A 15,910-nucleotide genomic window follows, 5' to 3' on the forward strand; every position below is an offset into this window, starting at 1 on the left:
TTTATTCATAAGGAAAGTGAGTTAAAACCTTGGATTTCAAGCAGGCATCTGGTGCCTATTTAAAAGGCAGTACCCCCCTTCTCCCGGGCCCTGATTTCAAGATTTTTGAGGAGCTGTGCTTGAAGTAGGCGTATGAATCTTAATACATTTTTTAAAATGGGTTTTCAACTGTTTTCACTTATATTGTTTTACTGTTATATACTTCTGTAGGTGCTGCTTAAGACGCAAAGATTAGAATATAGATGGAATAAGAAAGCACATAATTATACTGCTTCAGACAAGCCAAAATGTAAATTATATGAAGTAGGTTAAAATGGATCAGTGCCTCAAGTAAATAATTCATCTTTTGAAGTACCCACTAAACATTTAATATGCAGCCTAAGAGATGAAATTTTCCAAGGACTTGCAATTGATAACAGGTTTTTAAAGAAGCTTAAAGCCTAGTTAGTTTATGCAAGGAGACAGCTTTTCAAGAGTGTTCAATATGGTTACAAGCTCCAGGCTGGGAAATTCCTGGAGATTTTAGGGGGGGGGGGCTGGAGAGGGCAGGGTTTGAGGAGGGCAGGGACCTCAGCAAGGTATAATGACATAAAGTCCACCCTCCAAAGCAGTTGTTTTGTCCAGGGGAACCCATCTCTGTAGTCTAAAGATCAGTTGCAATTCTGAGAGTTCTCCAGCTACCAACTGGAGGTTGGCAAACCTAGCAATGTTTCAAGATCTGCTTCTCGAAATAAAGTGATTCTGGTGGGGAAAAGTCAGGCTGCTCGGAACTTCTACTGAACAGAAAATGCTCATGTTATGATCAAAGATACATTATTAGCCCTGTCCCCTACTACCTTAACTGCTATCATCAGGTGCATTCCAAGTCTTTGATTTCTTAAGCCACTGTACTTTTTGTTATAATGTTAAGTTTGCAAATAAAGTCAACTGATCTCTACACAGTTCCTTATTTCCTGAATACTTATTCCTCTCTCCTTTGTGTTATATAAGGGTTACTTGTGACATTGTTTCACAGTTTCTAGCCTCTACGTGCAGTATTCCATATTTAGACAAAGTCAATTTAAAAAAAAACAAAAACACCTGAGTTCCTGTGGCTGAGTTCATTCTTCACAAACAAAACTGTCCTCCAGGCCACATTCTTAAATGCTCTTCCCTGGAAGAGCCAGCTCTCGTTTGGCAGCCTTGCCTCTTTATCCAAATGTTGAAAGATATAAGCATGCAAAAACCCAGGGAAACCACAGTGTGGTGAGGAAAGGCTTTTAAAACTACAATTTAATGTTTGTATTTTACATCTGAAAGAATGAAGTACGTCAGAGAAACCACACTACTTGTCAGCATTCTACTGCTGACTTCCAATTCAGCAGTTAAATTGCTTCTGAACATTTTAGCATTCTGTGATATCACAGCAATTCGGCCAACAGCTAACAGTTGCCAGAAGTGCCATATTAAATTTCTAGCAACAAAACTGAGCTGTTCCCTATGATTGCAATTAAACCTATTTGTATATGACTATCGAGTGTTTCTGATCTTATTCACCACTTAAACATCCTCTTGTAAGGTATTAAGATGATACTTGACAAAATGGTCCCATCTCAGCTGAGAAGCATACAATTGCTTCCTAGTCTTCCCCAATTTAAGATCTACCTTGAAACTAAGCTCTCGACGACACCCCCCCCCCTTAAGAGGTGAGGTGAATAGCAATCAAAGGTAGAGCTTTTTCAGTAGTGGTACCTTGCTTATGGAACGCTCTTCTATTTAGGTTTGCTTGGTGCCTATGCCACTCTCTGAAATATTTCTGTTCAACCAGCTTTTTAATTAAGTGATCTCTTAACACCATTTTATTGCACTTTTATTGTGCTAAAACTGTTATTTTAAGAGCGACAGGACTCTAATCTGGAGAATTGGGTTTGATTCCCCACTCCTCCACTTGAAGCCAGCTGGGTGATCTTGGGTCAGTCACAGCTCTCTAGTGCTCTTTCAGCCCCACCTACCTCACAGGGTGATTGTTGTGGGGATAACAACAACATACTTTGTAAACTGCTCTAAGCAGGTGTTCAGTTGTCCTGAAGGGTTATATATAAATCGAATGCTGTTGTTGTTATTTTAAGATGCTTAATGGTCTATGTTTTAATGCTGTGGCTATGTTTTCAATGATGTATTTTAATAAGTTTTAACATTTTGTTTTTATTATTTTTTCTTTGTAAACTTCCTTAGGTAGGTTGCCTTAAAAGCATTATACTATCTGTCAATCAATGGACAATTCATCCCCTCCCCCAATCTAGATTTAAAATGGAATCAGTCCTACCTTTCTGAGATGTCTGTCAAAGGAAGTTTGAGTTCCTTTCTGAGAATTTCCTCAGAAAGACTGGCTGGAAGAAGCTCCTCGCCAATCCATTGTGGTCCCCACCCTCCCCCAATGCCTGTTTCCCTCCTCTCCTGCTTTGCTATGTAATTTTGGAAGGGTCAGGAAGGAATTGATAGCAAGATAACCTGGACAAGCTAATTAGGACTGGAGCCAAACTTCACGACAGGGTTTGGCTCACTTTCTTATTTTACGTTTATAGGATGCCCCTGTGGATTGAAAAAGTTTTTTCTTGAGCTAGAACCTTTTGATTTTGATATATAATAATAATATTTTAAATCTTAAGTCAGTGTGGTTCAGTGGACAGAGTGTTACACTTGAACCATCTTATTCAGTCCCAAAATAAACATCCCATAATGGGATTACCACTAAAATCACTTTTGCATGGTCAGGGCTAGGGTTACAAGATGGCCACCTTGTTACAATCTCCTCCCCACATTTTTCTGCTGGTTGGCGAGAGAAGTAGCCATATTAGTACAACTGGAAGTACGGTTGCTGAGTGAGTAGTAAAATTAGAAGTGAAATTATAAATTTAAAAAACGGTAAAATGGTACTGAGTGACAAAGAGCCATACAGTGCAATCCTAAACAGAACGGCACCCTTCTAAAATACAGTTACCAGCCCCGAACTGTTGCTCAGCTGGCCGACGGGGAAAAAACAGAGGGAAACGGGGACTTACTGGTCATGGTGGGCCCTTCCAAGTAATGTCATAAAGTTGCTGGAGATATGACAACAGTACTTCCCATACACTTGGAAGTGACATCATCACATTGCTAAGTGAAGCCCTGGTATTTCGGCAAAAACCACAGTTTTTGCCCAAGTACCACAGTGGCTCTGGTGGGCCAACATGACATCACTTCCAGAAACAACATCAGCACATTATAGCAAGGACTCATTGCAAGATGATAAGCTCCCTTCCCCGCCAATCACCAGGGGGACCCGGCAACCTTGTTCTAAATGCATGGAGTAGAAGTACTGGCTGGCTGAATACTATGGAACTCTTAAAGGATTTTAACAGATGTCCTATCTGGGGAAAATGCCATTTACCCTATTACAAAATACAGCTGTTTTGAGTGCTGAGAAAATGTGCCCTTTAGTTCCCAGGCTGGAGTACTGCTTTGTGCCTACCATCATTTCCTGCCTTGTGTGAAACAACCAATCAAAAGGATGCTGGAGAAGCTACTGAAGTTTGCAGTAGGCTTTTGCTGCAAGTTGACCCACCTGCCATCCATGTGGATAATGTGGGATTCGCTGGTTACGTTTTGAAGGACTAGGCAGAAATTTGGGGGCCTCCTTAAAATTGGTCTGATTGGGGGCCTTTTTTTGCCTGTTTCACAGGATTCTGAGAAGTGGGCATCCTCTCATTAGGTCTTTTTAACTGTAACTAGTTTTAACATAACACAAGTTACTCCAGTATAGGTAAGGATAACGTTCAAGCACTTTAAGCCATCTGAGCATGGTGGGCTGGCCCACCGCTGGCTCAAGTGGCCTGCCAGGAAGGGGAAATAAATGCCTGTGGTGGTTGAGCAGCACCAACTGAGCCCCGAGTTGCTCCAGTAGCACGTGAAGTGAGGGAGATGAGGGTTAACAACACCTCTTGGCACTGATTTCTGTGCAGGTGATGATAAACAAAGCTTCTTGTTAGCAGCAAGTTGCTCTAATTCAGGGATGTTAAAATTGATGTAGATCAGCCATTAATAAAGTAGTTTACCCACATGCTGTTGTTGTGTGTTCTTATTTGGGGAAACTGGTGCAAACATTTCCTTGGGATTACCAGCAACAACAAATGTATCTTTACAGCTTTAAAAATAATCTGGAACACCCTATTGATAAAATTAAGATCTGATTGCTGGTTTTTAACCTTGTAATTATTAAAGTAACATCAAAACTGTGTTATTTTTCTTATTTTACCTAAAGTGTGTATATGCGCTCACATCTTGCTTCTTTGTATGCTGTTTCAGATGGTTCTCCAGTATCTTCAGTTCTGCATGAAGAAAACCTCAGATATTTGTGCATTCTGTATCATGATTATTAGAACAGAGGTGTTACCAAATTTCATGGCTTCCAATTTGAAAGCTGTACTCTTTCTCAGCACTCAGGATGCAGCTGTGGTCATTTTTTTCTCATAACAATGTTCAATATTAAAATTGACATTAAATTTGACACCTTTTAATATTAATGGTATAAAAGTGGTGCTGTAAAATAAATACAGCAAACTCTCGCCTTTCAAGGGATTTGTGACATGCCATTTCATTTATTCACACTCTACAACTTGATCATGTGACACAACCTCCAGCTCCATTTTTACTTCCACTGCACTATTGGCAAAATCATTACATAATTAAATTCTGCGTGATTTTTTTTTACTGTTGGAAATAGGGTTGCCAGCTTCACTTTGGGAAATTCCTGGAGATTTGGGGGCTGGAGCTTGGAGAAGGGGAGGGACTTTAGTGGGATATAATGTTATACACTCCACACTCCAAAGCAGCCATTTTCTCCAGAGGAACTGACCTCTACGGCCTGAAAATCTGTAGTAATTCTGGCAGATCTCTAGTTACCACCTGGAGATTGCCTGCCAGTATTTGTGGATTTTGCCATTCACACTGATCTCGGAAATGGATTCCCCAGCAAATAGTGAGGGTCTAAAGTAAGCAAAATGGGAAAACTAGCAAGGAAGCATGGGAAAACTATACCCAAGTACGAAAAAACAGCATATCTATGCATCTGAAATTTGGGGTAAGTGTATAGGGGCAGGCATTACAATTGTTTCTCACTCTGTGGCTTAGGAGATAGTCATTGACATATATTAGCAATAAGAAGCTAAAAGTCAATGTTAAAATATAATGAATATTTAAAAGGTGGTGTTTGATTATTACGGATTGTGAACAAAGTTCAGTATAATAAAATATGTTTAAAATTTGGTAAAGCTTAGCTAAGCATGAAAGTTAACTCTTCTGCTTAACATGAGGGGACAATAAAGTTTAGTGCAAACAGCATATGTACAGAACGAAGGAAGGGGAGGCAGTAAAAACACTTTAAGTGAAACAGATGATATCTAACATTAACACAAGTATTTCAAAATGCAAGAGAATATTGCTGTTTTGTGCTATGGAATATCCTGTGTTTCAGAAAAACATGTTGACAAGTTTTGTAATGTCAAATAATTTCTTGCATTCATGCAGCAGTTATTGAAGGTGTGGATTCATCCCAGGCCAATGAATTACTGATCCAAATATCCCAAGCATCCTTCACAAAAGTACATACAGCAAAAAACACACACATAAATTTTAACATTTTGCATCAATAATTTAAACATTTCATAGTTGAACTACATTTGCTAATTATGAAACTAAGAGCCTGCTTCATGTCAATATAAAGTGTTTTAGCTAAAATTTTGGTCATTTGAATGGTTCATAAACTTCCACAATTTATAATGCTAGGCTGATATCATTTATAATGTATGTATCAAGGCCAAGACCAGTGTGATCCTTTAAAAAAAACAACTAAAGTTAAGGTTAAAAACTATTAGCAAGTTGTAAAAAAACCTCTGGTTACTAATCATGTGAACAGCTTCTTTCAAAACTTAATGTTAACCCCAGTTGCTATTTTCATCACTGCCTTATTACCCTGGGACACAGATGTGAACTTCCTAACATCTTTCAGTACATTTGCATTTTATTAACTTGGGGTGAATTAATCTGATGCCTGTAAACAGCTAAAAAGTTTGCTATTCGAAACCTTGTTTCTGCCACAATATGCTCAACAGGCCACTCTACCTAGCAAGCACAACTTTTCAGCGTGTTAAAATGGGTTCTTCAATTATTTTTTTAAAAAATGGGGAAAAAAACAAAAAAACATTATTATACTACACCACCACGTAAATCTAAGGTATATATTTTCATCCACATACAGGCCTCCACACCTCATAAATGGATAATGAAACCCCTACCTACAATGTTTAAAAATTCATTTAAAAACCTAGGTCAAGACATTACAACAAAATTGCTATTTCAATGGGCAATATATTAGTCCCCACTTATTCCAACGCAAACACACCAAAACTGTCCCAAAACAACAGACATTGGAGATTGTAAAATAGTCTGTGAACTGCAGTGTAAACTGATGTCAGCAGGGGGCGCTCTTGCACGAAGCAAAAGAACCCTAGCCTTGTTCGCCTAACTCCCTCAATAGGCTTAACTGTATGTGTGAAACGGTATCTGCTGAACAGCAAGATCGTCAATAAATCGTACCAGCTTTGAATACTCTGCAAGAAATAAAATGAAAAACCTGTAGGCATTAATTTGTTGCAGATATTAATCCAAAGGCAATAATTGGATTTATCTTGCTGCACAGAGCCCCTCCTACGCTCACTCAAATCAAGGGGCATTTTAAAGCATCTAATTCTCCCCCCCCCCAAAAGGCGCCCAAAGGGGAGGGTTTCTTTTCTTTTTAAGAATTTGATATGACCCTCATACTTCCCCTATTCTAAAGCCTTAAATGAATGCCTTGTAAGCTACTGCACAGAATGGCCCTCAGAAGAACACGAAGTAGAGGAAATACTAATTCGGCTGGAGTGCAGGGAGGGCCCAATTGCCTGGGGAGGCCAACGACTAAGAGAAAAGGCTGCCCACGCCCAGGTATTGCTTAGCCCACAGCCCCTGGGACGGAGGGAGGAGAGACGGGGAGTAAAAGATCAAACACTCACCATATTGACTTCGGACACCATGTCTATGCTGGCAATGTCTATGTTCATGCCAACGGCCACGGGGGGACCTGCAACGCAACGACAGGGTCTGTGTTCAGAGATCTCGGCCATTCATGTCTGGCTATTGGGGTCAAGGAAGGGGGTGGGGGGGAGGCCATGGCCGAGACACATTCTTGTCCAGCAGCGCTTCAGGGGGTCGCCCTCCGCATAGAAGCGCCTCGCATAACAAACACGTGTTCATAATAAGGTGAAGTTTCTCTCCCCACCCCCGAGGCACCGTCCAGCCGACTTAGCGAACCGAGTTTCGAGTTCACACCGAACGGCTTCCCCGTTCCCGCCGGCTGCCCGCTGTCACTCCCGCTGCCGACCCCGAGCGCGCTCGGGATTCGAAAGGGGTTCGACCGGGCTCTCCTGACTGCGCGTTCTCCGAAACGAGAGCAGACCGCGGTCGAGAAGGAAAGCACCCAAACGCCCTCGAAGCCGGTACAAGCAGCCGAACGGGTTTTAAACACCCCCCCCCCCCCCCGGCCCGACCGCGGCTTCCCAAATGCAAACGTTCGCGGAGGGTTCAAATGACATGTCTCGGCTAGCGGTACATCTTGTTCTCAAAAATATACGCTGCGACCAAAGGCACAGAAGGCTCGGTGAAACGGGCGCGGGGTAAACTTGGGAGCTTTGCATCTCTATAAAGCCAATTAAGCAAGGGCTTAATTGCGGGCTAATAAGCTATCCCCATTCGCGCGCGCACATATACTCCCTTGCACTGAGACCGACAGCATATATTCGAGGAGATTTAAATGCTCGTATTACGGTCGTTTTGTGCTAAGGATATTGGAGAGCAATCGGCTTAACTTTGGTTCAGGCTTCAGAAAATGGCAATCCACCTGCAGAAGCAGCACCCACAGCACGTTTAAATACACACACACCGAGAAGAGCAGCAGCCCCAGCACGGAACAGACTCTTAAACGAAAGCAACCGAATTACCTCCAAAATCTGGCCTCAGTCGAATGTCGTAGCCCTTCAGCAACCGATCCACCGTCTCTTTTACCAGTGACATATTGCTGGGGTCATTAGCACTAAATAGGAGGGTGGAGGGGAAAAAATCAGGCGTGATTTTTCTCTCTATGTCTCTGAAGATGCATTCTGCTTTTCTCAATTTATCAAAAGCAAACAGTACAAACTGAAAGGGGAAAAAAGCGATGCCTTGGTCACTTACCTCTGTGCACACACCACCGTTATGATTAAGGGCAACGACCAAATCCCAAAGCAACCTTTTTTCCGGACTCTCAGCATCCCTTTAGCTTTTGATATGATTTAGGGTTTCAGTGGAAGAGAAGAAGAGATCCAACTTATTCTAGCCAGTGCAGTAATTCTAATGTGGAGCGCATGCGCACGGTGTACCACAACATCAAAAGGAGCAGTGGTTGCTGCTGGAGATGGAGCAAATTTCCTTGCCAAAAAAAAAGAAGAAAGAAAAGAAATTAAAGGGGAAGAAGTAAATGCATTATTTTTTTAAAAAAAAGTAATCCACAAGATTAAATATATTTTTGTTGTCCTGTGTAGTACAGCATGAACTACAGAAACCGAGCAAGTTTCAGGAGTTGCAGGCTACAGCAGTTTTGCAACCTAGTTTAAAGGGGGAAATGTGCAAAATCGAATTGGGAACGGAGGGGGAAAGAGGTTAACCATGGGGATTCGAAGCGTGCAGGGGGGTGGGGTGAGGGGAACAGTCTTGTGAACAGCAAGTGGGTGAAGCGACCAGGGAAGGGGGGGGGGGGGAGCCTGAGTTGCAAGGGGTGGCTGGAAAGGGCTCAGCCTATAGCATTTCGGAGAGGGGGGGGTATTGGGTGATGACGAATTTCTTGGAAGGGGTCAGATGGTTGTCTGCTATTTTGGGGAGGGGGTCTTCGGGACATAGAAATGGAGGACTGAGAATCGCTGAATGACGTTGTCGGCCCTGCGATCCTCAGGATTCTTCACACGGGGCGGGGGGGTGGAGAGTAAAAGTGGGATCCACACAGCCTTCATAGCATGCAAAGGCGCCGATTCAAAAGGCCTCGTCCCCCCCCCCCCCCCATTCTCCCCCTCTATCTGTCCACCCAAGGAGCTCAAGTGGCCAGGAAGAACGGGCAAGGCGGGAGGGCGATCGTGCCCAAATGCACCGCCGTAAGAGGGAAATGCCGAAGGGGTGGGGGAAGGCAACGCGGGGGAAGTTACCCTGCAAAGGGCTCTAGGCTGCCAGTGACCATGCTGCTGCCGCTGCTGCCGCGGTGCATTTTGCACTCGCAAGCCTCCTTACCTTCGCGGATAGCAAGCTGCAGAAATGCACCGCTCGGGGCTCCACTTAGCGCCTCCGAAGCAAGCGGAGAGGAGCAGCGAGCCGGTTCGGGGATGCTTTGAGTGACATTTAAATCCCCAGAAGCTGCCCGAGCCCCTTAAAGGCTTCCTTGCAAAGATGCCTGCTGCCGCCGCTGCTACCGACAGCTCCTTTCCTCCGCCGCCACCTCCTCCTCCTCGTCCTGCAAAAACCCACTTGGAGCCGCCGTGGATCTGTGCTGCTTCATTGAACGGATGCGGGGCGCAGGCAGGGCTCAAGTGCTCGCTTTGCCGGGGATTGCACTGGGAACAGGGCGGACGGGCGGGGGGGGGGGGAATTAGGCAGAAACCCTCGGATTCTTCAATTAAGCAACGAAATGTTTAATTCGCTGCAGGGGAGAAGGAGGAGGGGGGGAGGGCAGCGCTGCCAGCCGTGGGAGGTGGAGGGGCAGCGGCGGCAAGAGAGCTGCGAACTGTGCTTGTAGAGGAGACGCCGAGAGCTTCCGAGAGCGCCTCGGTAAACGTTTAGTCATTCCGCGCACACAGACCATGACAGGCGGCTCCCCAGCCCCCACCTGCCTGTCGCCCGCCTTTGCTTTCCTTCCCGAGGGCTGGCAACCAGCTCCCGCGCTCGCTCGCTCGCTCGCCCGGCCGCCGCCCCCGCGCCAAAACCGCTCGCGGGAAAGGCCGCCTCAGTCACAACAGGCGCCGCTCGGCGACAGCCTGGCACGAACAAGGCAGCCCCTTTGGGTCGCCGGCACGGAGACGGAGCTCCCGTTCAGAGGAGCGGTCCCGGGGGGGCGGGGGGTAGCAGCAGGGGCCGCCGGGCGCCTAGAGGCACGTATGACTGCACTGTGCCGGCAGGCGAGGAGAGCGGGGCTATTGCGGCGCGCACCGGCAGCCACACCGGCTTCACGGTTCGCGCGGCCCTAGCCGGCGTGGAGTAATTGCGAGCGGAGCTGCGCGAACCGTGAAGCGCCGAGCCAAGCAGGTCGCTGGCGCTGCGCCGCTCCCCACCCTGGCTATGGACTTTGGGGGCGGCTCAGGTGAACACGAAGGCCTGTGTGGAGAGAAGGGATGGTCGAAGCCGCCCCTCCATCAAATCACTGTTCACATCCCTGTGCATGGGCGGCACTGACAGAAACAAAAATCACGGCTCTCGCGCTTTGCACCACCGTGACACGCATCCTCGTGGTTTTTATACAGTTCTCCCTAAAGCCAGCTCCCTTCCTGTCCCCAGACTCCAACTTACAAATCACTGATCTAGCCCTTAGTGGCACTGCCATGGTGCAAAAACATAGACCCAGGAAATAGATCTTGCTGGATTCTATTTTTCATATGGAGCTCCTCAAAAAATCATTGTAGAATTGTAGTTTGAATCCATGGACTACACTGTTGCATTCATGGATCCAGCACTTTATGGCAACGGTGTGGCACAGGGACATAAATCCCAGAAACAGGTCTTTATAGATTCTTAATGGTTTTTACATAGCATCCTTCCCCATACAATTCTTCACAGACGAATTTCACTTGTGGATTGTTTCCTCTCAGTCCCATGGTGCTAATATGATCTGAGGCATGGATCTTTGTGGACTCTCAGTTTTAGGAGCCCCCATCCAAATCACATCACTTATCAGTGTTGGGGGGGGCACTAAAAATGGCGCAATGAATCTATAACCAAATCGTATCTCATATCCATGAAATATGGCATTATAATTACAGCCCCAATGCTTCTTGACACCTGTGCAATGAAAAACATAGAAATGAGGCATTGATCCTCCAGATTTTTCATGGGACAACCAGCCTAGTGGATATCCCCAGGGGTAGTCTAATACACCAGCATAGGTTTGGCAGGTGGGGAGGTGGAGTTGCTGTAGTCTATGAGGACTCTGTCTCCCTAGCATTGTGCCCCATCCAGGACACTTCCAGTTTTGAGGCTATGTACCTAATGGTGGGACCAAGATATAGAATGGGATTATCTTAGCGTACTGCTACCCCAGTGCCTAACAGTCTCCGTGCCTGAGCCGGAACTCTCTCCCCAGGGAGATTTGTCTGTCCCCTTCTGTTGCCATCTTCCATCAGCTGGTGAAGACTTTTTTTGTTTCATTTGGCATTCCCTCAGTGATCCCTCCTTTCTGCCCAATGTTTTAATGTTTTAGTATGGGTATTTTAGCTCTGGTTTTAATTGTTTTAATGCTGTGTTTTACTTGGTTTTAATGTTCTTTAAGATGTATATTATTATTATTATTATTATTATTATTATTATTATTATTATTATTATTTTGTGAGTTTGTGTTCATTGTTAGCTGCTTTAGTGGCCCTGATTAGAGCAGAAAGGTTGGGTATAAATATTGTAAAATAAATAAGAATCATTTTTTCTAAGTGGTTTTTCAAGGGTCACATATTCTATTTTAACAGACTTTCTCCCTATGAAGTCTTGGAATTAAGATGAAACTACTAAGTAAAGGGGAGTCAAAATGATCTATAGGTTGAGGCATCCTCCTTATTAAAAGGAAAGGATAAAGCATGAAGGGGTATTGGTTTACAAAAACAAAAATGGCTATAAGGGGCATGATAGAGGTTTATAAAATTATAAATGGCATGCAGACTGTTGATAAAGCTTGCTCTATAATCAATAAAGAAAACAGCTTTACGGCATATTCAAGACAGACAGACAGAAGTGCTTTACACAATGCATAATTAACTTGTAGAATTCAGTGCCAAAGATGAAGTGATGGGTTTTAAGAAAAGGATTAGGGACATTCATGGAGGATATTAAACAGAATCTTCATGATGAGTTAGTATACCTCAAAATACCAGATTCTGAAGACATGTAGTAGAGGAAGGCCTATTCTTTGTGTTCACGGTCTTTCAAACCTGGAAGCATTTGGCTGGCCAGTGTTCCAAGCTAGAGTAAATGAACCTTTGCTCTGTCTTCATCTGATTTTCTTATCTTGTGTTTTATGTATTTTTTTAAAATGTACTAACTGTACACTGTACTAACCAGCGTCTCAATACCCTGTTTCTTGAGCAAAATTGCATCAGAAGAAAAATGTATGGTGTTTCCTGTAAGTATTTGTGTGTGTGTGTGTAAAGTGCCATCAAGTTGCTGCTGACTTAGGGCAAACCAGTAGGGTTTTCAAGGCAAGAGCCATTCAGAGGTGATTTGCCATTGCCTGCATCTGCGTAGCAACCCTGGGCTTCCTTGGTGGTCTCCCATCTAAGTATTAACCAAGGCTGACTCTGCATAGGATCTGGCAAGATTGAACGAGCCTGGGTCATACAGATCAAAGCAAGAATTTTTATAGTCCTTCAGTATGAATATTATTGTATGATTGTTTGGTTATTCCACAGGGAAAGCCATGTAGCAGCACTTTAAAAAATAAACAGGAATCTTGTGGCACTTGAAGACAAGCATTTTTCATCATAATTTTTCATGGACTAGAGCCCACTTCAGACATAACAAGGAATGAGTAACTTCAGGTAATGCAGCATTCATATATACTTGATGATATATAAAGTATAATTTATGTTAAAATCATGCAGTCTTGGAATAAACACTTTCAGGTTTCAGTTTTGTTGATCCTGCAAAGGCTAACTAGTTGCATTCTTCTTCTACTACTTCTACTACTACAGTATAAGGTATATTAACTGCCTCCAAAAAACAAGCATTATAGTAAATATTAAATTATCTGAATGGAAAATAAATATGATAGTTTACAGTCAGAAGAATCTGATTTCTTAAAGTAGCATCCCACAGCACGAGGTCAATATAAAGAGAAGATGGCGGTGACATTTCTATAAGGAGTTTGGGCCCACTTTGTAATGGTTTAACTCTTAAGTTAGCACACACGGATACACACACACCCATCAAGCTTCACTCTATCCCTAACTGTAACCTGACTGTTATGGACCAGGACTGGCATGGAGTTGAGCAGAATTTCACACATTGATTCAAAGTTCTTTGGTTGTTGGTTTCTAAATGCAGATTGTCTCACATACTCCTTATTTTCCCAGTGCAAAGGCTGAAGGGATATTGAAAGAGAATGACATGGGAAGGGATGGAGGGAGGAAAGGAAGGAAGGAAGATGACTCTCCTTGATAATCAGTGTGAATGGCAGCTCAAGTTTATGGAAATAATTATGGAACAATAATACAATTCAACTAATCAGTTTTAAAAAGAAGCGACAAATGGTCTTGAACTGGCATTTATATTGCATCCCCAAAAATCATACTTGTCCCTTCTTGCAAAAACCTGAACAAAATAACCAAGGTTGGTACATAACAAACACTGGCCTAAATTGAACAGTAGCCATATGACATCTCAAGACATCTCTTGCCCCAAATAATAATCTTATCAAGCTAACACTAGTAGCTTCTATCACTGGAATGTATATCTTTATTGCCATTTTGCCATGATAGTGAGAAATGAGAAACTGTCATTGCCATCATTCATCTATAATGGTTTTTAAGTGCCTCCCCCCAAGCATGTGGTCTAGAAACAGAACAATGACTATCACACTTCACCTCCTTTTTCCAATGATGATGCAGATAATTGTTTGGATTACCTTCCGACAGTTAATAAAACTTGATCGGAAACAGGAGATATATGCAAAATTTACTTACTTAATTTATATACCACTTTCCAGTGAATGGGAACCCAAAGTGGCTTACAACACTCCCCTCCATTTTATCCTCACAAGGTAAGATAGGTTGAAAATGTGAGTAGCCCAAGGTCACCCAGCAAACTTCTATGGCAGAGTGTGAATTCAAACCTGGGTATTATAGATTCTAGTCCAATGCTCTTGCCACTATACCACACTGGTGTATATTCACCCAAACATGAGGAACAATGCAGCCAAAGCAAAAGCATTTCTAAATCCTCTTGATTTAAATGAGATAATGATGTTCCTAACTATAGTGTTCGCTAGTGGCTCTGTGCATCTCCTTAGCAGACCAATTAAATTCATTTCTTGCTTGAAGGACCACATGTGAGACTAGGCTTAGAAGGGTCACAGCTTGAATAGACCATTTTGTGCAAGCAAAAAAGTACACACAATGGCAACAAACCTGTTTGTTGAAAACTCAGACCTGCCCAAATCATATACAAAGCATAGGCAGGGGTCCAGTTTTTACAACAAAAGGGCCTTGTAGGTCCTGGAGACACCTAGACTGGTTGTTCTGGGGGGTCTTCAACTTTACCTTGCTGGGGCTGGCCCAAAACTTTATACCGTGTTTGATTGCCTTGTGCTTCTCTCAAATCATGACAGGCCCAAGACATGAAAAGGACACATCTTGGACTTAATCTTTGCACTGAGACTTCGAGGGAAGGTCTGCTTTTAGGGCTGGAAATTCAGCCTAAACCATTACCTACTCAGCAAGACAGAGCATGGCCTTATCATGATGGCCTCTGCTTTCTCCTCATAATGATATTTTTGTTGTTGCAATTTGATAAAATGTCATTTGAATCCTACTCCTATTAGGTGGATTAGAACTGGTTGATAGATTGCACCCAAAGATTGCTTGTCAATGGTTTCTCATCCTCTAGAAGTTTAACATCTTTATAAATGACTTAGATGAAGGAATGGGGTGAGGGGTGCTTGCTAAATCTGCTGATGATACTAAATTGGGAGGGGTATCAAATACAATAGAAAACAGAATCAAAATTAAGGATAATCTTGACAGGCTGGGAAACTGGGCTAAAACAAAATGATTTTCAACAGAGACAAATGTGAAGTTCTGCAATTAGATAGGAAAAATCAAAGGTATATATGATGGAGGGCACGTTTTAAAAAGCCTGGAAGTGTTGTACACACAGCTGCAGGCCTGTGAAGGGTTAATCCTTCACAGAAACAAAGAGTTTGGAGTGACAGGCTACTCCAAGGCATCTGATTGGGTAGCATGAGCTGGAAAGAGGCAGGTCTGTTTTCAGTCTAGCTGAGAGAGATCAAGCGTGAAGAAGCGGGGGAGATAGAGTCCTAGAAGAGCAGTTTTAACATGGACAGAAGAACTGGGGAAAAGTTGGCAAGGAAGTTTGGGAAGTAGATGCAGACTCCCAACTGGGCCAAAGAAAAGGGATAGATTTTCTAAGGATAGGAGATGTTCCTACCCAGTTAAACAGGGAGGTAGCTCTGGAGGGTGAAGAGATCCCTGGTTGGGTGTGATTGGAAACTGCCTATGGAGACCTTCAGATTCAGTTAACAACTGAAGGAAAGTGCTGATGTTTGGAGAGAAGGGGGTTGGGGTACTAGAAAGCGGGTACCAGCATTCCTAACTCCAAAAGAGAAATACTAAAAGAGAATACTAAAAGAAAGTATACTAGAGTGCTTGGGAGGGGGCACAAGGGAACCAAAACCTCAAAACAGTAGTCTTTAAGTATCTGTGAAGAGCATAAGAACTGAAGTCTGTGCATGTTCTGATTTTACCTGAGAGAGAGAGAGAGAGGTGTTGAATTACTTCAGAAATTTCCAACCCGATTTCACCTGATCTTTCCCCTCTAAAGTAAATAAATTAGTTAATTAGTTTTG

General features: G+C 43.3%; 1 protein-coding gene across 2 annotated transcripts in view; it reads right to left on the reverse strand.

The window, feature by feature from the left end:
- GABRB2 (gamma-aminobutyric acid type A receptor subunit beta2) overlaps positions 1–8,360 on the reverse strand; it is a 161,811-nt gene extending 153,451 nt beyond the window's left edge. For both annotated transcript variants that reach the window (XM_054977308.1, XM_054977307.1), the window contains exons 1-3: positions 8,284–8,360; positions 8,052–8,143; positions 7,068–7,135 (exon numbers count right to left, since the gene is read on the reverse strand). In XM_054977308.1, coding sequence (XP_054833283.1) covers positions 7,068–7,135; positions 8,052–8,143; positions 8,284–8,360 — 237 coding nt within the window. The remainder of the gene's footprint in view (positions 1–7,067; positions 7,136–8,051; positions 8,144–8,283) is intronic.
- Positions 8,361–15,910: the final 7,550 nt, after the last annotated feature.

Source organism: Eublepharis macularius, chromosome 4 (genome assembly GCF_028583425.1).
Source record: "Eublepharis macularius isolate TG4126 chromosome 4, MPM_Emac_v1.0, whole genome shotgun sequence".
Classification (NCBI taxonomy): Eukaryota; Metazoa; Chordata; class Lepidosauria; order Squamata; family Eublepharidae; genus Eublepharis; species Eublepharis macularius.